General features: G+C 39.5%; 1 protein-coding gene across 2 annotated transcripts in view; it reads left to right on the forward strand.

Annotated features, from left to right (window-relative positions):
* Nucleotides 1-25,133, forward strand: part of GALNT18 (polypeptide N-acetylgalactosaminyltransferase 18) — a 224,753-nt gene that overhangs the window by 98,450 nt on the left and 101,170 nt on the right. For both annotated transcript variants that reach the window (XM_062000181.1, XM_062000180.1), the window contains exons 3-4: nucleotides 10,586-10,778; nucleotides 21,377-21,543. In XM_062000181.1, the coding sequence (XP_061856165.1) occupies nucleotides 10,586-10,778; nucleotides 21,377-21,543 (360 nt within the window). The remainder of the gene's footprint in view (nucleotides 1-10,585; nucleotides 10,779-21,376; nucleotides 21,544-25,133) is intronic.

The raw sequence follows: 25,133 nt of genomic DNA on the forward strand, positions 1-25,133 counted from the left end.
TTTGTTGAACATACATATATATTCTGTAGAACAGACAGAATTTTGTACAAATGAGACAAACATCCAGTTGTGAAAACCTGAAAACTGCCTGTGTTTGCAGCAGACATCTCTATCAGTCAACAGTCAAATCAAATGAAGTTCAGGACACATAGCCAATGTAAGTAGAAGGTTGTGCAATATTCTGGACCAGTGACCTGCAGCCTTCTGCAAACACTGTCTTCCCCTGTGTTTCCTCCCTGAGAGAAGCATCTGGATCACTGTAATCTGCAAGTGCCTTGATCTCGAGCAAAGTGGAGCCAAGTCTTAGGTGACCCTTTAGCAGACATGAGCTGTGTTCTGACATCTTCATGAGTTGTAGCATCACTGGAACAACTCACATGCTTTTACTGCTCTTAACTGCATTGCTTGATAACCAAACTTGCCATAACCAGACTGTCCATTTGCTGTGTTGAGAACTTGAACTGCTGACATTGCCTTTCAGTAAGTACATGTTAGCATCCCTTCTTCAGTTTCCTGCAGTGTATTAACTCATAATGTGAACTTAATTTTCAATTTTCAATTGGGAGATCTCATGGATCTTTCTATCACCAAGCATCTAATATATTCTGATATTTCTGATAGGAAGTCCCTGCCAGGAAATGATGTGTCAGTACATAATTGAGAATGTGTGGTAGAATTAACTTAATCCCTTTATGAGAGTGTATTTGATAGTTACCTCCTCACAGTCTTGTCTACTGAACAGTGAATGGGAAAAATCTAGGAAATACGTACACAAGGAAGAATACTGTGGAAAAATACAGTATCCCTGCCCTGGGACCTGTTCAAGCTCTCTCTGGGGTGTCAGTGTGGCTCCAGGGGAGACCCAGACAGATCTGTCCGAGGCTTCCCAAAGGTTCAGGGTTCCAGGATGGCCTGTTTAGCCAAAAATGAAAGAGAAGACAACCAAAAAGCACTTTGATGTAGGCGTGAATCTGAGTAAAGATTCCCACATCTATCTCTGGCTCTTAGTTTATATCTACTTGTGTCATTCATATAGGGAAAATGCAGTCTGATGTTTATGTTTCTAGAACTTCTAAGTCACTTCAGGGAGCAAAAGGGCTTCTGCTAAGCAGGAGAAACGGAATGAATTTCCATCTGGATACACACAGTAAGTATGGGATAATTTCTGAGAAAAAAAAATCAGATTTCCTCAAGAGATTTTTGGTTTTTAGAAACAAAAATAAATGTTAGCAGCACCCTAGTAGCTTACCAGCATGTATGTGTATTGCCTACATTAAAGTGCAATAGTGCTAACATATCAATAAGAACAAATTGTGTTTCATGTTCTCAAAAATGTCAAAATTTTGTTTAGAGAGTTTTCCTTCTACATGTGCTGTCACATACGGTTTAATTTTTAAAGTTTTGTACTGATTTTGTACTAGTCATAGTATTATTACAGCTTCTTGACAGTTATCTTTTCAGGAAAGGATTGCCTTTTTGGGAGGGTTGGTGTTTTTCCCATTCCCTGTCTGTTTAATGTGTCCATTGTTGACACTAACTACTGGAATATGGAAAGACTAGGTATTGAGTTGAATACTCTCAGAGGGATTTTGTGTTTTGTATGTAGTTTGGATCTGATTTTTTTTTTAAGATTAGGGCTTCGCTGATCTTCACACTCTCTACAGACTCTGACAGTCTCTGTCAGTCTCTTTGAGCAGTGTTGGCAACTTCAGTGTGACTTACTGAGCTGGAAGTAAGCAGTGATAACAGAATGTAACCTACTTAGATATTTCATTTTTTCTTAGGTGTATTTCCATTAATGTCATTTCTTTGGGAGCAAAACTAGATGCTGGCAAGGGGGACTAACTTGAATTTTCAGAACAATTTCAAACTATGATACTCTTTCACAAAAGCTTTTACTACATTATCTTCACTTTTCAAAAATCCCGTTGCTGAACATCAAAGAGAGCTAAGGTTTATTTTGTCTTTAATGGTAGTCTACTTAAATTTGCATCATGAGTCAACCCTGTAAGGTAAGGCAAAGTGTCTAGCACTGGAGAATTCAGAAGGGCACGTGATCAAAGCCTTTCTGCCTGCATCCTGCCTTCACACCTAATTCATTTTTCTTTCATGATCAACCTGTAACGCCAGAGTGTGTGTAGTTTTGCTCAATTATTGATGTCTTCTCCATGTCTTTAGCTGACAAAGGGGCATTTTGGCAGATGAGATATTTTTGCTGACTTATTGTCTGTCCCTTCTTGTTACTGGTACTTAGAGAAATTGGCATGTAAGGTGACACTGCAGATTCTGTATAGCACTTCTGATACCATGGGAAGCAATGGTAAAGCTTTGGTAAGAAACACTGATGCTTTTGTGAGTAGGCCTGCAGTCAAATGAGGAGTAGAAATAAACTAAATCTTATGGACTAGTAACAACAAACAAAGCAAGTCTGAATCTACTTCAGCAACTATTTTTACAGCCCTTTTCTGGCTTGTTCTTTTCTCTTAATTGTAATCCTGTTCCTAGAAACCTTTCTTAGGAAGAAAAGTTGAAATCTGAGCGAAGCTGAAAAAAAGAAATCAGTATGTTTTAATGATCATGAAGGGTTTTTGTGGATGTACAGATAATGATGTCAGTTGAAGCTGGCTGTTTTTTTAGTCCTGTCGTTCTCAGCAGTGTTGATCTGAGGAGAATTTCCTTTTTGGGATATGCAATACACGTGAGTTTTTCACAAAATTTAATATAGTTCTGCATTATTAACTAGTAATTTAGTTACAGTAGTGTAACTATGTTACTAGAATGTCCCAGTTGTCGTTAGGGATGGGCCTTTCTCCTGCCATTTCTGTTGCATATTTACATCTGGGTTCTTTACTTCAAGGCCTGGTGGTATGTTATGGGCTGACCCTGGCTAGATGCCAGATGCCACCAAAGCCACTCTGTCACTCTCCTCCCCAGGGAGAGAAAGACAGGGGAGAAAGAAATACAACAAAGGGCTTGTGGATCAAGATAAGAGATCATTCACCAATTACTGTCATGAGCAAAACAGACTTTCATTGGAGAAATTAGTTTCGTTTATTACTGATCAAAACAGAGTAGAATAATGAGAAAATAAAACTTAAAACAGCTTCCCCTCAAACCTCCCTTCTTCCTGGGCTCAGCTTTACTGCCAATTTCTTTACCTCCTCCTCCCTGGTAGCACAGGAGGACAAGGAATGGGGGTCACAATCCTTCCTCCACTCCTTCCTCCTCAGGGGCAGGACTCTTTACACTCTTCCTCTGCTCCAGCATAGAGTCCATCCCATGGGGGATGGGCCTCTGTGAACTTCTCCAACGTGGGTCTCTTCCATGGGCTGCAGTCTTTCAGGAACAGAGTGCTCCAGTTTGGTCTTCCATGGGGTCAAGAGTCTTGCCAGCAAACCTGCTCCAGTGTGGGCTCCTGTCTCCACAGGTCCTGCTAGGTCCCTACTCCAGTGTGGGCTTCCCATGGAATCACCCTCTTGCTATGTGGGTGGATCTCTGCTCCACGATTAAGCTCCATGGGCTGCAGGGACAGGACCTACCTCACCATGTTCTTCAGCACAAGCTGCCAAGGAATCTCTGCCCCAGTGTCTGGAGCTCCTTCTCTTTCTACACTTACCTTCATGTCTGCAGGGCTGTTGCTCTCACATATTTGCACACATGTGTTCTGATTGCTATTGTGCAGAAGACTTTTCCGCTCTGAAATATGTAATGCCAAAAGCGCTGGCACTATTGCTGATGGGCTTGACCTTGTCCAGCACCGAGTCTGTCTGGGAGCTGTTTGACATTGGACATACGGCAAGCTTCTAACAATTTCTCCCAGAGGCAACCCAATAGGCCTCTGGCTACCCAAATCTTACCACACAAATGCAATACATGATACTGTTTGTAGAAGTGGTTAATACCAGCTAAGAAGTCTGTTCTTATGGGATAAAACTCAAAGGAGAGAGAGATGTGAGAAATGATGAAAAACGTGACAACAGAGTAAGTTTAATGTTGATCATAAGCGAGATAAAAGTTATGCAATGAACAGATTAGGAAAATAAATGAGAGGGAAAAAAGAAAAAAAAAGTGTATCGCTTGCAACAATTGATGGTCCAAATTAAGCAGCACAGAGGAGGATAAACTATGTGCAGTGTGCTGACTTCTGAAGTACTGAACTCTTAGTGTTCTGAGCTGTCTTTATGTCCTCTTCTGTAAACCACATAGTTGCTTACTACAGAAGCACACTATAAGAGAGGACAGCTGATTTATTTTAAAGCTTTAAGGCTTCTATAGATGGATCATGATACAATAAAAACAACCACAGAGCCAGTTGCAGATTTAGAAGCTAAATTGCTTTAAAAATTATTCCTTATGGATGTTTTAGTATCATTGTGCCTTAGCTACCACTGAAATTAGATTAAATATGCAATATTTCTTACCCATTTAATCTGATAGATGCCAGCTGTTAATGTTATTACATGAGTTCATGAACTTAATGGTTAAGGCCATAGGAAACTTGGAGCAGCCACTGGTGTTCTCATATCTTGATAAGGAGATATGAGTGGGTAGGACCAGCACGTGCATAGCAGGTATGCAAGAAATATGTCAATGCAATGAAAATTATACTGATGACAAAGCTAAAGACAGTCTTTCAAGAACTGTCACTGCTAAACCTTTGTATAGCTGATGCATCAGTACTGTTAGTGGTACCGTTTGTGGTTCTGAAACAGTGGTATGCATCTGATGAGTAGAAAGTATGCCCATTTAATTAAATAATAGTATTTTGCACAAATCTTGAAGACTACTGCAATTACAGTTGGATACAATACATTTCCTTCTTTTCACAACGTAAGAACATTGTTTAAATTAAGTGGCTGTCCTATAGTACCCTAGAAAAAATTGTGGTTTTGTGGGCAGAATCATTCTTGTGCCATTATTAACTGTTATTAAATGATGCTATAAATAGGTGTGGTGGTTTAACCTTGACTAGGTGCCAAGTGCCCACCAAGTTGTTCTATCCTCTCAATCTCGAGACAATAGGGACTGTCATGTCTTCTCTTGTTGCTTTGAACACATTGCTTGTTTGCAGTTCCTTACTACTAATAAAGCACAGACATTTTGTTGACCATTTCATTGTTGCTTGGTCATACAAACTCTGAAGAAAGCAAGTATTTAATTTATTACAAATTAACACAAACAGTTAGTTACCAGTTTGGGTATTAAAAAGGAAGGACAACATGGAGCACCTCCTACTCTCCTGACCTTTGGTCTTCTCTCATTTTCTTATTTCCTCTGTTGATCTCTTAACTGCTCCATTGTACCCTTGTTCCCTCTTCCTCATCATTTTCTACCCTTTTAAAGATATTTTTTTCACAGAAGTGCCATCAGTTTTACTGATAGACTCAGATTTGGCCAACAGTGAGTCTTTCTGGGGAAGTGGCTTTGTGTGGCATAGGGCGGCACCTGACCTTCTCCCACCGAGGCCACTCCTGCAGTCCCTACACTAACTAAACCTTGCTGTTTGTACTTAATGTGGTAGAAAAGGCTATTGAAACCTGAGTATTTTATTACAGGGGTAGTGTTTAGTGCAAATTCATTGAAATTTCAATTATTAATCAAAACATCTTTTCTTACTGGGAGAGAATTGGGTTTATGTCACTTACTACCTGGATTTCAGTGTTGCACTATGGTTTGGTGTCTCTAACTTACATAAGATTTATATAACAAGCAATAGAAAAAGGAGAGGGAATGTCTGTCTTGGAGGTCAGTGAGATCAGATGAGGCAATAGTTTTTTATATTAAGATTAATTGCATTACTAATAAACATAATCCAGGAGGTATGAGCTAAAGACATACAAATGCTTTTGGAAAACAGTGTTTTTGTCATGGGTAAGCAGTGTGTGACCAACCTCATGCAGATGCCAGGAACAGCCAGGCCTCTGAGAGGACACTTCATCAGCCCAGGTGTACAGACAGCTGATCTCTCTCTGATTTATCTCTGGTATCCACTGATTGAATGGCAAAGTGTCATTCTGCCAAGGCTCATGTCTGTATATAGTGCTGCTCATCCTTGTTGTCTGAAAAGTTAATTTAGAGAACACCCCACGTTAACATTTGCACAAATGTGCTGTGGATGGTAAGCTTCTTTCCCACAGGAAAAATGGAAATGATCTTTCCTTTTTAATAATAACTGAGCAGATAAATGTTCCTATCTTTGTATTGCTTCAGGCGCTGCTACTTATTGGTCTACTTTTGAGCCTCAGCTTCCCATGATTATTCCGTGATTGTAGAAGCAAGTGGTAAGAAGAATTGGCTGTGATTCTTCAGGCCAAGATCTGTTTACAGAGACTAAGGCATCAAGTACACTTGTTGACTAATCAAAAGACAGCTGTTAGTCTTACAATAGTTGGTTTTGTTTCTTGTGAGAGAATGGCTGAACAAAGTCACTTCTCCCAAGGGTTTTGAGGGGAAGAAACACTTTGTCATCAGTGATGCATGCTTACTTGCATTGATTGGAACTGTAATTGAAAGTTCTTGCTAATGCTTTTTTCCTGTAGAACAGCGTATTGAAGTAACACATTTGCTTAGTATACAACAAATGGCTATGTTTGGCAAGTGGTTTATTACAGCTTGTAAACTAAATTCACAGATATCTATTGCTAGAAAATCACTCTTGTTGATGCATCCTAGATTACTGAGTGTTTTTTCAATTAAGAAATAACAGGAGTTCCTAGATCCTAGATCATGTGACATGTAATAGATGCCTGGGAGTGTGATTCCGTGAAGGCAATTGTTTCTGGGATAGCTCTTCATCCATGAAAAATTATCCTTGGAAATGCCTATAGTTACAAATCATAGAATGGTAGGGGTTGGAAGGGACCTTTAGAGATCATCTAGTCCAATCCCCCTGCAGAAGCAGGGTCAACTAGATCACGTCGCATAGGAACATGTCCAGGTGGGTCTTGAAGACCTCCAAGGAAGGAGACTCCACAACTCCTCTGAGCAGCCTGTGCCACTGCTCCATCACCTCACAGTGAAATAGTTTTTTCTTATGTTTAAGTGAAACTTTTTGTGTTCCAGCTTCATCCCATTACCCCTTATCCTGTTACTATCTACTATAGAAAAGAGGGATGTCCCAACCTCCTGACACCCACCCATTAGATATTTATAAATGTTAATAAGATCACCTCTCAATCTCCTCCAGACTAAACAGCCCCAGTTCCTGCAGCCTTTCCTCGTATGAAAGATGTTCTGTACCCCTGATTATCTTGGTGGCCCTGCGCTGGACTCTCTCCAGCACTTCCCTGTCCCTCTTGAGCTGAGGAGCCCAGAACTGGACACTGTACTCCAGATGAGACCTCACCAGGGCAGAGTAGAGGGGGAGGAGAACCTCCCTTGACCTGCTGGCCACACTCTTCTTGATGCATCCCAGACTGCCATTGGCCTTCTTGGCCACGAGGGCACATTGCTGGCTCATATTTAACTTATTATCAATCAGGACTCCCAGGTCTCTCTCTGCAGAGCTGCTCTTCAGCAGTTTGACCCCCAGCCTGTACTGGTTCATGGGGTTATTCCTTTCAGATGCAGGACTCTGCACTTGTCCTTGTTGAACCTCATGAGGTTCCTCTCTGCCCAACTCTCAAGCCGGTTGAGATCCCGCTGAATGGCAGCACAGCCTCTGGGGAATCAGCCAGTCCTCCCAGTTTGGTGCCATCAGGGAACTTGCTGAGGGTACACTCTGTCCTCTCATCCAGGTCACTGATGAAGATGTTGAACAAGACTGGCTCCAGAACCGATCCCTGTGGAACTCCACTGGCCACAGGCCTCCAACTCGACTATGTGCCATTGATCACCACCCTCTGGGCTCTGTCATTCAGCTCTCGATCCACCTCACTGTCCACTCACCCAAGCCACACTACCTGAGCTTTCTGATGAGGATGTTGTGGGAGACAGTGTCAAAAGCCTTGCTGAAGTCAAGGTAGATGACATCCGCTGCTCTCCCCTCATCTAGCCAGCTGGTTATGCACTCATAGAAGGATATCAGGTTGGTCAAACATGATTTCCCCTTGGTGAAACCATGTTGACTCCCCCTAATAACCATCTTTTCCTTCATATGTTCAGTGATAACATTCAGGATGAGTTGTTCCATCACTTTTCCAGGGATGGAGGTGAGGCTGACTGGCCTGTAGTTTTCTGGGTCGTCCTTCTTGCCCTTTTTGAAGACTGGCGTGACATTGGCCTTTCTCCAGTCCTCAGGCACCTCACCTGTCCTCCATGGTTGTTCAAAAATGATAGAGGCTTAGCAGTCTCATCAGCCAGCTCTCTCAGCACTCTAGGATGCATCCCATCAGGACACATTGCCTTATAAGCCTTAAGCTTGGCAAATGCATACTCATGCACTATTGTTACCGTGAGTCTTATTCAGGTGTCCTACATTGGTGTGCTGTTTGCATGTGGGTGCATTCTACAGCCTTCTGCCATAAGGGTAATAATATAAAAGTGAAGACTTTCAGGGAAAATGTTCCTGATTTGCAGAGAACAGGTTTAATATACCATACAACAGGCTAAATAAATACTTGCACAGTTTTCTTGATTAGCATTAGTGTATGTGTTCTTGGTAAGTGCCAAGAAATGTTAATTTCCACTGCTGTGGACCAGGAACATACCTGATTTAAATCTCGTATGACGTGAAGATAGTTTGTGAGATTCTTTGTGTAAATTTGAGTTGGCTTTGTGGAGATCACATAGTTGTCAAACAACCTTCCCCATTCCTTTTTTTTTTTTTTTGGACTGATGTTTAAAAAACTTCTGCCTTTCTCAAATCAGGATTTTCTAAAATGATTGGAATTTCTCAAACTTTCTTAATTTCCATTGCAGAATTCTATGTGACCTCACAAGCTCCACTCCAACACAGTTTTCTGTGTGGGAGCAGGGCCTGTCGGAGTATCTTCCTCGTTTGACTGAGTGTTTAGCATGCCTTTCATCTTTGAAGAACTGTGTCTGATTCAAAGATCCAGGCTGGGAGGGAGTACTTTAACAATTAAAGAAACATTACACATTTACAGAGGTTGGAATGTAATGCAGGGAAACAAGTGTCATTACTTTCCTGTCAGTTTTTTTAACCAGAAAAGGAAAACATCTTGAACAAATCAAACAAATTAATCTTCTCAAATTCTCGTTTTGCATTTTAGGTTCTTTATAGTAAGAGATCAAAGAATGTTCTTCCTGACATTCTTTGGGAGTCAGGATTCTGGTGGTCTGTACTACTAGTACACAAACAGGTGCCTTTAGATATTTCCATGTAGCTAGCTTAAGCTAGCTGTCAGATCTTGAGGTGACTATGTGGATGCTGGGGAAAACATTGAACACAGTTGAAATTTCTGCCTATTAGTCACATTTGAAGATTGTCCAAAGATGCACTTTTGTATTCATAAGTCTCTGTGTGACCAGTTACGGTTTGTGAGCATACTTCCACAGAAATTAGATGTTTTATTTAGTTGGTTAGTTGTTAATGGCTATGGAGACTGTTCATAAATAATTAGAACTTCCAGAAAATTAAGACATTTTTGCTTTGTGAGGCTCCAGCTTGTGTTAACAAATAGGGGTCAAGTAAGACGTTTGATCTTTCCTTATTACTGTGCTATATATCATGAAGTGTTGCAGAGGCAAGAGATTCTCTAGGTTAGATTGTTTGGTCAGCTGCATAAAGACTGAAGGGCTGGTTAGAAAGGTGAGACAATGTTGTTACAGAGAGCCTTACAAGTTCACCTTGAATGGTTTTCTTTAGCAGCTAAATATTGAGAATGAATGCTGTGATTTCATTGTACTGGTGCTCTTCTTAACTGAATGTTTAGGTATATCTTTCACATCTTCTGTATTTGTTACAGCAGGCAGAGGTGTGGCCTTATGGAACAAAAGCATTTTATAATGACACATATATTATAAAGTGACAATCCCAATAGCATAATTGCACACACCTAAATATGGACTGGAAGTTCAAATAAACCAGATTGGTAAACTGGACCATAAACTTTGTGTGTGACTGAAACTGGTTTGCTATTTAAACATGGATGCCAAATGCAGTGATTTTTTTTTCTCTGTTGAATCTGTAGTTTCAAAGAATTTATTTTACACTCAAACCTGGACAGCCATTTCGTGTGTTCTCTGCAGACTATCTGTCTTTGGTTTTCCCCTTCAAAGCTTTAATGTTTTTCTAGCAAGATAATTCAGGCTAAAATGAAATAGTTCATTGACGTATATAAAACAAAATAACATTCCTGTTGTCTGATAAGAGTGCTTCGGAAATTTAGTTCATTAGGATTTGTCACTCCTGACCTTCAGTCTGATTGTGATTAAAAAAAAATGTCTTTTAACTAATTGTGTTTTGAATATTGGATTTTGATCTTGAGTCTTAGGTGGTAATAATTACACTGCCACAAGAGGTGTGTGAGGACATGGTACATGAAGGCTTACAGGCTGCAGTAAGCCAGCAGCATGTGGTATTCTTTGTGACATTCTCCCCAACGTTATTCTTCTTAAAGTACCCTAGACCCTGATGGTATGAAAGTCTAAAATTGTTTCTTCTTGTCTTTATCTGTTATAGAAGCTCCACCAAAACTGGAAGAAAACCCTGCTGAAGCGTTCACTGACTCATCTCTCTTTGCTCACTGGGGCCAGGATCTCAGTCCTGAAAACAGACGTATCGCACTTAAACAATTCCAGTACTACGGCTACAATGCTTACCTGAGCGACCGCTTGCCGCTGGACAGGCCCTTGCCTGACCTTAGGCCTAACGGGTGAGTGCTGTATTCCGACCTAGCACTGTAAGTCTGTCAGCTCTTTTTCACCTGGAAGTGATATGTTGTGTGATTGTGAAGAAGGTAGGTTACACATAGTGGCCGGAATGAGTAATTTCTGTCAAATAGATGAAGCTTGGAAATTTCAAGTGTCTCTTGAAACACCAGAGTGCCAAAATTAATTCCTACTTAAATCCCACTGAGTATTTATTAGATGTTCCTTGAGATCCTTTGAAACCATAATCCCACCTACAATTTATATTAGATAGTAAGTGTTTTATTGCTGAAAGAATAACCTTTTTATATTAAATTTCAATTTCATCACAAGATTTGCCTAAGATAGGGAGAAAATAAGAAGTACTCTTTTTTAAAGCACAGAACTGTCTGATAAAGATCAATAAACAGGTGAAACTGTAGAGGTCTAGTGGTGAAATACATAATCTAGTCAAGCAGCGTGTACCAGTTAAAGCCAATGGAGCCTCCTTCACTGGGTTGTTATCTACCGGGAAATGTGAGAATCAGGCAGGGTAAATACGTCCACTGTTACACCATAATGGCTTGGTGACATAGATAGGACCAAGGGAATGAACAGCTTTCCCTTTAGTGCATTTGAGGCCTGTTCTAGTATGACCATTCACAGAGACACTTAATGCACAACCTTTTTTCAGCCTTGGTGATGAATCTGATCCTTTGAACAAACAGCAGCTCTGGGGATGGGGAAATGAGTAGAGGGAAAACTGCTTTTTTGAAGCTCATTGAGATGAAATAAATCTTTAAAATAAACATCATGGGTACTTACTGAATTGAAGCAGTAACCAAGATGTGAAGGGCTTCTTAGCTCCTTGCCAATTCTAAAAGCAGTCCAGATGTGTTCTTAATTACTTATTTTAACCAAATGTTTCAATAACTAAAGCAGTAAGCAGTACACTTTATATTAAGTTGTCTGATATTAATAAACAGGTATGAACACTGTTCTGGACAACAGCTTAGCAATTTAAAATATATTGTGCTATATATTATTGTAAATCACATTTTAGAAATATTTATGTTGTGGATTTGCTCAAATAATGACTTTAAGGAAATCAAAGTCCATGTAATTATATTTGTATTTTGATTAAATCAATTTAGCACTGTCTGGGAAGACAATCTTTTTTTTTAAATTGTAAACTAATTTAGAGGAAAAAATAAATCTTCTGTAACTAATGACATCAGTGACAGAAATGTGTCTGTTCTTCTAGCTCTTTTGAAATTACTCCCCTGAATTATTTAAATCTAAATTTTTTATAACTGTGGGTTTTAAAAATTAAAAGGACAGATAAAATGGATGTTACTGTAGCTGAAAGAAATAAATTAGAGTTGGGATTTTAAAAGAAATTCCAGTTAGAAACAAATCACGATCCTAATTTCTGTGAAACTTTTGATCCTTAGTTAACTGTCTTCCAGAAACATGTTAGACATTGCAATACATTTATGGATGCATGCATACAAAATAATGACTTAGTAATGGTAGTTCAGGAAGATCCCTCCCCCTTTTATCATGCTTCAGGAGGAAGTAGTTAATGACACTGAAATGTAGTGAATTCTGATACTGAGGGAAATCAAGTGTATTGTCAGATGATGCACTGTGTGTTTGTATGTATGGCACCCTGTGGAGTACAGAGCTACAGGGTATTCTGAAAGGCATGTTGCAGAAAAAAGATACACCAGTTCTCATGTGTACAACAGCACAGGCATGGCTATAGTAGGAGAAGCTACCCTGCAAGAGTATATTTTCCACTACAGTAATCAATTTTTAGGATTTGTAGCACCTATTTTTAAAGCCAATTGCATTTGTCGCTTCCAGAGCCCACAGAGCTGTATTTAAATTATCCATGGGCAGATACTAGACTCAAGCAGCATAGCATGAAAGCCAAGGACAGGTTGTTCTGAAGAGTGCACACAGCAGGTGGCATGGAGACCAAGCTAATCAACATCACTGGACCTTGGCTGTGGTAGTCTTGTTCTGACTGGAAATGCACAAAAACACAGATATGACAGAGGTACCACAATAGCTCTGGGTGGAGTTAACCTGGGTTTAACCAAGCTCATTAGTCTGGATTTAGCAGTGGTTCTGCAAGAATCGGTGTGACACTGGAATCTCAGCAAAACCTTGAGGGTAGGTAGCAAAAGCAATGGAGTGTCCATAGGTATGTCTGGAATCGACTGTGGTCTATCATTTATATTCAGAACCTGTGAAGCATAGGAAGTTGGAAAGACAATAGAAATATATATATAACTGAAGTCTAACCTAGTTAATATATAGTTGCTCCCAGTTGAGACTGGGAGAATTAAGTGATCTGCCAAGTGATCTGTGGTGTTAGTAGACCTTTAGGTATGCTGGTATGACTCAGCCTTGACCTTCTTTCAGCCTGCAGTGCTCTGAGAAATCACATCAAAACAACTTAGCAGAGGAGCTCAGCATTTCTTTGCAAGGTTCTGCAGTGAGAAAGGCACCTCCATGTATGTAATAACAGTGTATTATAGCATAGAGGATTTTCTAGAGGACGAGTAGAGATTGTTGAGCCCAACTCATGTTGGAGGAGAAGGCAAATATTCAGCCTTGTGCAGTCCTCCAATATGAGTGAGTGACATGCAAAGGTGGGGGACCACATGCAGTAGTTGGGGCAGTGCACTCTGCCCAAGCCTCTGAACTCTGTCTTCTCTGCAAAAATTTACCTTAAGATAGATGAAAAAATTCAGCAGATTATAGCTGGGTCAGACTGTGTCAGCTGTAATACCTTGCAGTGGGACCTTCTCGTGTTAGGTACTGCGGAATGGTTTCTGAGCCTCTGTACAGCCACGAGCCTCATGTCCTGTGGTATAATGTTCAGAATTTGATTTCTTCTCACTGTGAATATTTGCACTAGCACAGTGGTGTCCCCAGCACATTCTGAAATAATCTGTTATAATACAGATTATAATAAATAATTCCCTGTATATCTCAGCCTCCTGAGGTAATTGTCACATCCTGAAGTAAGCTCTTTTTTTGCAGTACTTAGTAGATATTACCAGCAGTATTGTGGGGTACTTTGGTTATACTGTCTTTCCCAGGGCCTCCATTTATTTTCTGTTGCTGAAATTGGGTGCTCTGCTGTTTACCGTTCTTATGTGCATCTGTTAGCCCATAACATATCTACATTGCAAACTAAGAAATAACTACTTGCTCTAATGAGCTTGGAAGCATTGAGGAAGGCAATGTTATCCTTACTGTGTAAAGGAAAACAATAATACTTCTATGTTAGTTATAATTCTGTGGTGCTCATTAGTTTAAGTAGGGCAGGCAGTACTGACAAAGCTTGTCGTGAGTGAAATGTTGAACAAGCTCACGCAGAAAGACATTATTAAAACTTAGGTTGTTAGGGATCCCAAAGCTGTGTACCAAATCTCCTTTCAAGTGGATGCACTTATATTTTATTTTGTTGGCTTGTAAATTTTTTTGTTTGCCTGATTCAGTGTGCTTCTGAAGCACTTGTGAGAGAGATAACATTCTTTTCTCTTGGGATGAATGAGTAGTGGAAAAAGAGGTGTGAAGCAAGACCCCAGCAGAGGGATTATTCTGCAGAGTTTTGCTCCTGAAAAGCTTTTGTGATATGAAGGAGCTGACCAGTAGGCATAAAGCAACTTTTTCAGTCAGTGTAACTGCAGTCAGCCAAGCTTCTTTTGTGTTGGTAAACACAATATTTGTTTGAGGAAGCAAAGGCTGGAAGGGTAGCCGGGTAAAACAGGCATTTAAAGCTGAGATTTTTTTTGTCTTTGTAGATTGCTAAATATCACGATACAATATTTGGCTTGTAGCAGGTTTGCCCTTTTCCCAGCTGAGTCAGTGGTGTTTGGCATCTAGACAAGTGCAGAGATGTCCTGTTTCCCGTGCAGAGAAGGACTTTGGCCACTCTGTAAGTACTTCTTGTTTCAAACAATTCACCAGTCCCAAATTGTAGTACACTGAGGCTCAGTTTGGTAAGGAACAATGGTAGAAGCCTTGAAGAGTGCTGGAATTAGTTTCATCATAAACTAGGCACAAAAAGAACAGGCAGGATATCTACTGAGTGGGAATATAAGGAAGAAAAATTATATAGTTAAGGGAGAAATTATATAAGGGAGAAAAATTAAGTGTTGACTGGTTGAGGAGAGTGATGCATTTTAGAAGAAAAGCTGTTTATGTATGTACATCTGTCTAAAATATCCATCAGTGCTATATGCAGTCCTGGATGTAGTGTACAAGACGTCAGACTTCTATAAACCTGTAGGTTTTCCTTTATTAAAACTGATGTAAGAAAAACATCTTCTCTCAAATTGTGAGGTTCAGGCTGGTCATTTGTACATTAGCTCTGCTTCTCCCCAAAAGTGAGCTCCTACAGACTTGCATTCCCTAGGTATTTGTTTCCATATGTATCTGTGAAACAGTTCTATTTTGCTGAGCTTATGTTAGTGATGGTTAGGGCTGCATATTAATTTCTGAATGAATCCCTTGGTTTCTACTCATGAAAGAGTACATCTTGTATATAGCATTTGATATTTCAAAGGAATCCTTTAAAAGAGAAGAAAAGCCTGGTACGTCACCTATGACATTGTTTTGGATAGAACTCCTTAAATTACAAAAATTCATTCTTCTTAAATACCTGATGTTAAATTCTGTCATATTTGCCACACTTATTTTACATGTCTCTACCTTTGATTCTTCTTTTTTTTTTGTCTCACTGTTTTTTCCCTGCCTTCAGACTGCTTCATAGCAGTGGTGTGTGCTGCTTGAGTAGTCCCCTTCTGTGGTTCCGGTCTCTCCCTCAGTTTGTCCTGTCTGAACGTATCTCCTCAAATGACTGCTCTAGAAGTATTAAATATCACTTGCAGTGAAATCAAATCAGCTGCAGTTTCCAAGCTGCTGTAATAACTGTGGTTAATAATGATGTACTCTTGTTGGTTTTGATCTTCTCTGTTGTCTTTTTTAACTGAAAGAAGATGCAGTGCAGTAATATGCACACATTCTCTCTCACTCTCATTTTCCCTGTCTCTTTTTAGTGTGTCATAACAAGCAAATTTCTGTTACTTGGCATACATTTACAGTAAAACACACTCAGAAGAATTGCTGGCATAAAACTGAAAGTTTTGGCCAAATAGTGCTACAGAATTCTTCTCATTCATCCAAAAATGAATTTTATTGAGATCATCAGCTCCAAGATTACTATTCTTATTCCTTTATTCAGAGAAAGATCTTGGATTTAAATACAAAAAATAATAAAAAAGGATCTTTATTATATAATTGTATTGACATGAATAGCTTTTATTAAAAGGAGTCATTGGGGAATCAGTGTGTTGCAATTAAATCCATGCTGTAATATGCTTAGGAGACCAAGTACTAATCTTTCTTGTGTTACAGTCTTGGAACTTATCTGCATATTTATCAAGTTCTCTGCCTGTTATCTAGTTTCTCCTTATTACAAATTTGTTGTTTGTTTTTAGGGGTTGGTGTCAGGAGAAAAAAAAAAATGTTAGCCATATTTTCCTGTAGTAATGGTAACTCTACATTCAAGTACCACACAGGATTATGTGCTGCCTTTGCTCCCTTGTAATAGAAGATGATGACCACAAACAACGATGTCCAGATTTGCAGCAGTTGTACTATTTTACAGGCTGTGGTTCCGTAAGAACAGATTGTTATCCTTAGAGGTCAAGAAAAAAGCTGTTTTTATATGTTGTCCAGTGCCATCTTTTTTAGCATAGTTCGGTTAAAACTTAAAGTACTGATAATATTGAAAGCAAAAATGAGGAATGATCATGAAATTATAAATGTAAATAACTGAGCTGGAGATCTTAAACAACACAGTTCATTTGCAAGAGTTTTAGGGGTGTTTATTTCATTTATGCCAGAATGAGATGATTTTATTTTTCCCCCATACATCTTGAACTTCTATTTCTTCTTTTGGCTGATGACAAAATGTTTACCAGATCTTGAAGAAAGTAAAATTCTGGTTTTGCTTGTGCTTCTGAGAAATTCTTATTCTGTTGGAACTAAAGTTCCATCCCACATATGTTCATAAAACAGTACTTGTATCACAAATGTTTTAGTAATGTGCTTTCTTGCATCCTGTGTTTTTTTTTTTTTAAAAAAAAGGTGGAATAGACGATAGTTTAGTGATTCATAGAAAAAGTTGTGGTTTGTTGTCATTGTTAGCTGTGATACCCATATACTTGGTGAAAGCTTCTCAATTAATATACATACTTGTAGATGGTCTTAGAGATTAGTTATTAATACAGGAAATCACGATAGTTCTGTTCTTTCTGCATAGTTATGCTAAACTGATTTTAAAGTGAACAGCTAAATTATCTTGTTACAATGCATGTATCATTCTTTTTGTAGACAAGTATTTGAAGAAGATTCATAATGTATACTGTCCTCCATTTACCACAGTTGTGCTTGAAATAGAACACCAGGAGTTTCTCTAAATTTCTGGTAACCATGACAACTGTTACTTTAGTGTTATTAGTCCAATGTAATTTAGCAGAGTAGGTTGCTAGAGGTAATTTTTTTAGCTGCCTTGGTCTGATACTCATTATTGTAATTTAAAATAATATTTAGAATTTCTATTTAAAAATCACTTAGCCACAATACTGAAATATGCTCTATATGAATATGCTCTATATGAATTTGTCTTTGAATTAGTGAGGGCCTTACTTTGTCGAGGAACACACTAGAGGTCTTGTCTGAGGCCCCTGGGTGAGTCCGAGGCAGAGATATCATTGAAACTTGTATGTTGCTGGTTGCCACGCAACCGTTCAATTCTTAGGGCTTAATGGATCTAAGATTTTGATCCATACAATTCCCTCTTTTTTTACCCCTTCAGCATGTTTTATGCACGTATACATACACCCTTTTTCTATAGTTACTTCTTCTTCATTGCTAGAATTTTGGCATTTTACTTAGCAAAAAGAAGTAGAGAGACATATATGTGAAACTGCACAAGTGCTCTGCATTCTGTGCATGATCTGAGGTGTGTGGCTTTATTCCTGAATTGTTTATATTTAAAAAGTAGATAATTTTAATTGTCACCATCTGATACGAAAAATGACATAGGCAGGAGAATACATTTTAAAAAAACTCTGCATGCAGTGAAAAAGAGAATCCAAGCTGAAACTAAAGATGATAAATGAGTAGGAATGGAAGGAAGAAAATATCAACTCAATTTAGGAATGTACTGTCATTGAAAAAGAATCCCTTTGAAAAGACTAAAGAAATTGGGCACAATGGAAGCATAATTCTATTCTCGTGTTCCATATGTAGTTACCTTGTATTGTATGACATTCACAGCTTTAAACACCTTGCTATTGTCTGCACAAGGTGTCAAACAGTGGAAAATCTTGTCCAGTGTGATCTAATTGGAAAAGATGTATATGAATCCAGGTGAAGATAATTTCCTTTAAGTGGATGAAGACATGTCAGAAGCAGAAATTTTGTTTGAACGTTTCAGTTCTGCGTGGGTTTCTGTTAGGGCCGCAGTGTTTTGGGGGCTGATTCTGTCATCTGGAACATTTTTGGAATATGGTTTGTGCCTAATTTCTTACAAAAGTATGTTTTACTTATATCTCAACCTTAGCTGAATTAACACACTAGAAAACCTGCAGTTTTTAAGGAGGCAGTTTCTTTGAACTATTTTCAGTACATGTTCATTGCCATTTGAAATATTTTCTAAAAATCACTGTGTTGTTCTTTGTCTGATAGGTGACATATCTTACCTTTTTAGCTAGAGTTCTCTTATCATCTTTGTACATTGGTATCACTGAGGATAACAAATGTTACTACAGCTAAAAGATAGGTAGGCTGTGGCATTGTTTGCTGGACTGTTTTATACCTCTGTGCATTTTGGCTTCAAGTGAATCACTAAATGAACAGACTTTGTAGGTTCTTTAGTGACTGTTACTGAACATTATTTCAGTGCATTTAAGCCTGTTAACTAGTTCATAGTCAGTTTGAAGACCAATTTTCAAAACTTGGATAAAATATAATTGTTACACCAAACAGAAATGTGCTACCTTTATAAAGCTGTACAGGAGACTGGAATTTTGTTGATAATTTCTCATGATACTCATGGAAATTTTTGCATCTAACTTGCATGTAAGAGATGACATCCACAAAATAAGAGTCTCCAGATTGCATATGGATTTTTTTTTCCCCTCGATGTAAAATGGCATGCACATACTCAGACACAGTGTGACATGAACAGTTCAAGGAGTTGGATCTGTAACGGTCAGAGCACCTTCTGGAAAACTGTGAGGGTTAGTATTTTAAAACTAGTGTGATAGTAAGTACAGAGGCCCTACACACAGTTTGAGCCTGAAATACACACCTTAAAAATCCTGTTTTCAGATGCCACCTAACCCTGGTGGTATCTAAAATTCACATTTACCAGAGATTCACCTCAGATTGGACAGTGCTGAGCCCAAGTCAGTATGTGCCCGCTACATCTACGCGGTAGATAAGAACATCACTGGTGTTTTTATGCAGTGTTTTTAGAGATTGTTCACCACAGAAGACAACCTTTCTTCAGTGTACAACTTCAGAGGTTAAAATACTCATTGCAGGGTACAGGAGGCAGGTGTGGAGAACTGTCTTTTCTCCTTAAGGAAGATTGGAAAACTTCTGTGATATATAGAGCTGAGACTGAGGACTGAGGACTTCTCTATAGCCTAGAGAAGAGGAAGCTGACAGCGAATGTCATCAATATAACATAGTTATCTGAAAGGAGGCTGCAAAGAGAATGGAGCCAAGCTCTTTGCAGTGGGTGCCCAGTGACAGCACCAAAGGCAGTGGGCACCAGCTGAAATACAGGAGATTCTGCCTGGACATCAAGACACTCTTTTTTACTGTGAGGATGACCAAGCACCGGTACAGGTTGCCCAGGGAGATTGCAGAGTCTCCATCCTTGGAGATAACCAAAAGCTGTCGATAGGATCTTAGTCAGCTGGCTCTAGACAATCCTGCTTGAGCAGAGGATTGGACAGAATGACCACCAGAGGTCCATTCCAACCTCAACCATTCTGTGATTCTATATTGCTTCCCAATAAAGTGCCCTGACATCTGATTTGCAGGCTCTGTGAATGGAAACAGAAAATATTAGCTTGCAAAAGAAAAAAGAAAGTCATCACAAGAGTTACTATGGAACTATTATCTAGAAGATTGGACATAGCTGTGAAGAGTGAAGTCTAGGGTTTAAAATACATGAACACTTGTTGGAATAGACACTGCAATACAGGTCCTTCCTCCAAGGAATTTGCCCTAAACATGAGGCTGGAGAGACTTACTTGGTATCACTCCAACTTAGCATACATTCCCCAGAAAGTAGAATGAGCCTGAAAAGGGGAACTGAAAATATTCACATTGAACTGACAAGTAATTAGATAGCTCTCTGTGGAGAACAGAGAAGATTGAACTTGTTCTCCTTCTATCCTGGTTGAAGGTTTTGACTTGTGAACTACTGACTAAACGAGAAAACTATTGCCAGCTTGCAGTAGTGTTCCAGAAGAAACAACAGTTCACTCTGCCTCTTGTCATAGTGTTTTATTTTGAACAAAAAACCACTCGGGTACTTATGTCTAGGAAAGTACCTATGGCTTTGATTAATTCAGAGGGCCCACAGTGTTTCATGGAGAAAGCTTTTGCTTTCCTGTCCTGCATGTGTGCTTCTGAGCAGCTATGTGCTTTGTGGGTTACATATTACTCTACAGAAAGATGCAACATTTAGATTATTTACATTTCTGTTGGGAATCTATTGATAAAACCAGTAAGGATCATGGCTGCACCTGCTTTTAAAGAGCGAGCATAGAAGATGTGCAAATATAAGCCTTTATGACAATCTGATTTTCAGAGAAATTTAGTTAAGGTGATCAAATTCAAGCATGACTTAAAGATTCTGAATCCATCCATGCTTTTTGTATTCTAAGCATTGGCTGTTAACAATGCTTTCCACAGCTTTCAAGAGTTCCTGGCTATAGTGAATCTAGGCACCTCGAGAGAAGATAGCCACTTCAGTGTTGACAGGAGGCAGAGCAGAGCATTAACATGAATTACTTCCATCCACGGAACCTATCTAGAAATGATGCCTGGGCCAGCCTGTGGCCTAATTTCATTCTAGTAAATGGTTTCAGATCTGAGGAAAAGGTAGAAATAATTGTTCAGAAACATTGCATTAATTAATTAATGGTGACCAGAACATCTTTCTTATGAGGAAAGGCTGCGGGACCTTAGGCTGTTTAGCCCAGAAAACTGAGAGAGGACCTGTGAGGATGAGGGAGCCCTGGCACAGGCTGCCCAGAGAGGGTGTTGAGTTTCCTCTGGAGGTTTTCAAAACCTACCTGGACGTGTCCCTGTGCGATCTGATTGAGGTGAACCTGTGTTAGCAGGGGGATTGGACTACATGATTTCTAGAGGTCCCTTCCAGCCCCTGCCATTCTGTGATGCTGTGAAAATTCTCATGGCTGGGGATAAATTTCTTTGAAGTGTTTTCTGTTGGCATGGTGACTTTCAACAACTTACTTTTTTTGCTTTTGCTTTTGTTTTTTTTCTGCAGGTGCAGAAACCTCACATTTCCTGACAGGCTTCCTGAGGTCAGCATTGTATTCATATTTGTTAACGAGGCTCTGTCAGTGATTCTGCGTTCCATTCATTCAGCCATTGATCGAACTCCTGCCCACCTGCTCAAAGAGATTATTTTAGTTGATGATAACAGTAACAATGGTAAGCAAGTGATTTTGGTTATTTATTCATTATTTAAATTCTGGTTTTTTCAGTTGTATGATTGCATGTGTGTACCCACTTTCTTTTGTGTAAAGTATCTTTCTGGTTTCCTGGACATCTCCTTTAGGTTTCCAGTTTTCCGCTCCCCATTGGCAGCATTGACTTTGCTGCATTTCTACTGTGTATACTGCAGTTTTGCTCTCTGCGATCTGAAGGACTGGACTGTCCATATCTGATTGTTCAGTACTTGTGTGGGAGTTTGTCAGTGAGGCTGTGCTGGGCCTTATTTACAAGTCTTATTTTCTGTCAACTTTAGCAATGAAATTTTAGTAAGCACAGGATGCTGAAATTAAAGAAAAATTTTGCTGTGCTGAAGAGTTGGTTCTGAACTCCTAGAATACAAGGAGAATCTGAATTTATCCTGTTAAAGGAAAATACTGAACAAAGGGATTCTCTTATCCTTGCTGTCATTACAGCTGTTGTGTGATCCCTGTAACTACATCCTGCGGTTTACTGCTGATCATAAACGCATCTCAGATTTGTACAGCAAATAAACAAGTAAATATGTTCCCCACCTCAAGTAATGCACTTCATTGTATCCTCTTCTGCTGACTATCAATGACTGAAAAAGTAAAATCCTGACTAATGTAGACACACAAGACCCAACAACTTGACGTAGGCTTATGTCAAATCTAATTCCAATCCCAGTGAATAATACTGTTTAGAGTTTCCTAAGGCTAACCAAGCTTTTCTTGAAACACCTACTCCTGGAACAGTGTGGATAAATTGGCATACAGAATTTATGAGTTGCTGTTCCTGGTTTGTGGTGCATTTTGTGATGTAGGACTGTGATGAAGTAAAGAAAAATCACATGAAACAGTAAACTATGAGCAAAGTAAAAAACATAATCAACCTACAAGCTCACATACACACATAATTCGGAAACATCTTGTGAACTGAGGTAGGCTTGACTTGCTTCAGCATGTAGTTCAATCATTTGACATGTAGTTTTACAGATGCACTCTTACTGGCCTTCATTTTTGCCTGCTCCCTCATGCAGTACATGGCAATTTGGTAGGAAAACCCAAAAAATTTAAATACAACTTTCAGCTGGGGGACTTGGGCTCTGGAATGAGTTTCTGGAAATTAATTCCAGCATCTTTCAAACAGATACGGTTAATATGATGCCAGAAGCTTCATGAATCTGAATGGCTGTTGGTACTGGAGGACCCGAGGCCTCTGAACACACAGAAACTGGCAACAAGGCAGCCATAGATGAAGAAAAACCATCTATCTGAAAAACAGCGTTTTCTAGAGTTAGAGTCTGATTTTCTGTAATTGGCAGGCAGTTATTCCAGTGGGCACATTGCAGAGCAGGATTGGAAACTTCAGTGTTTCTGAGAGCCTGTCACTGTGGTGAACTCACTAATACACTTTGCACAGTGCTCTTATGGGCTTGTCAAAATTACCATTCTTCATTATTTCTTGAAATAGAAAGGAAATCACAGGAAGCACTTAATCTTTCAGGAATACTTGTTCTGACACATCTTTTGTTAATACCAGTATTGGTACTATATAGGAAAGAAAAACCCCATATACCAGTACAGATTGGGGAACAACCTGCTAGAGAGTAGTGTAGGGGAAAGAGACCTGGGAGTCTTGGTGGACAGCAGCAATGAGCCAGCAATGTGCCCTCATGGCCAAGAAGGCCAATGGCATCCTCAAGTGGATTAGAAGGGCTGTGGGCAGTAGGTCAAGAGAGGTTCTCCACTCCCTCTACTTTACCCTCATGAGACTACATCGGGAATATTGTGTCCAGTTCTGGGCCCCTCAGTTCAAGAAGGACAGGGAGCTGCTGGAGAGAGTTCAACTCAGGGCCACCAGGATGATGAAGGGCATCTCCCTTATGATGAAAGGCTGAGGGAGCTGGGGCTCTCTAACTTGGAGAAGAGGAGACTGAGGGGTGACCTCATTAATGTTTACAAATATGTGAAGAGCAGGTGTCAGGAGGATGGAGCCAGGCTGTTCTCAATGATGACTAATGACAGGACAAGGGGCAGTGGGTGTAAGCTGGAACATAAGAGGTTCCAAAGAAATACAAGGAAGAATTTCTTCACTGTGAGGGTGACAGAGCATTGGAATGGGCTATCTCCTTATCTGGGGACATTCCAAACCCACCTGGATGAGTTCCTGTGTGACCTACTCTAGGTGGTCCTGCTCTGGCAGAGGGGTTGGACTAGATGATTTCTCGATATCTCTTCCAACCCTTAAGATTCTGTGATTCTGTATCTTATTGGTATGGGTGGATGTACCTTCTATCCAGGCCTTCCTTTCTTACCCTCCAGTGTCTTAAATCCTTAGGTTCCTGGCCCTAAACAGGGCAGAAATTCCGAGGAAGGTAACCTTTGCTTTGGCTGTTCTGACTTGGTGTTACATGTCATTTTGCATAAAGTCACACTGAGCAAAAGTGATACTTAGTCTCCTAGAAAAATTCAGCTCTCTCCAGGATTTTTTGCTACTACTCTAACCGTTTCTTTGATATCTCTTCCCTGCAGTAGTAAATTAGATTCCTACAGTCTTCTTTATCCCGGAATGTGTGCTGAAGACCTGGTAATAGGCATCCATTTGGAGAGGATGGATGTTCGTCAGGAAAGGGTGCGATTGTAAAGATGATTTATGAGCTTTTCTATTATTAGTTTAAATCCTGAAATATTTATTTTACAATTTACTTTTACAGTATTCTGTTTTCAATTTTTTTCTCCCTTGTAGCATTGCCAAAACAAATCCTTCGTTTTATGTTTCTGTTAGTGGCTCTTTAGCTTGCAAGTGTTGCTGCTTGTAAGATAAGTGGGTTACTCTGGGTTTCCCTGTAATGTTACCTGAGGGGGCAAAAGCTTGCTTCCTGTTTGCATTTGGCTCCAGATGGCTTCTCTCTGAGATCTGTCACAGTCCTAATTATAAGCGGTACGTTTACTCTCAGGCTTTCATTGAGGATGGCAACTTTTACAACTTGATGTAAGATTTCTTTTTCCTGTGATGCCACAGCCATGGATTTCACAGGCAAGACATGTCACACTATGGGAAATGACTAGAGAGAAGAAATGAGAACAGAGATCAGGCAGAGTGCAAATGAACTCATTTTTTATTGAGTAGTGATTTAAATGAGAACAGATATGGTGATTGGCACTAAAGAGGGTCACCAAAAGTTCCTGCTTCTGAGGGAAAGCAATATACTGGTAAGCTGGTATAGATTCTTGCTGTAGGCCAAATTCTGATTCTGGTAATGAACACCTTGTTTCATTTCTGATTTTAGCAGATCTATGTTTCAGGAGAGAGCCATGGAAGAACTAGTTGCTTTTTAAAATTGCAGAAGGCTGATTTCAGAAACGCTATATCAAGTGTATAAGCAAAGTCTGTACATTTGTCTTGAACATTATAAGCTATACTATTTATTTCATGCACTTCAGGGTATGTCAAACAAATTATCTATGACTTTCTCTAAACCTCAGTGCAGTTTTTCAAGTTCCCAGTTGTGTTTCAGGAGACCTCAATTAATCTCTTTGTGGTGATTCCACTTTTTAAAATAAATG

Source organism: Colius striatus, chromosome 7 (assembly GCF_028858725.1).
Source record: "Colius striatus isolate bColStr4 chromosome 7, bColStr4.1.hap1, whole genome shotgun sequence".
NCBI classification, from domain to species: Eukaryota; Metazoa; Chordata; class Aves; order Coliiformes; family Coliidae; genus Colius; species Colius striatus.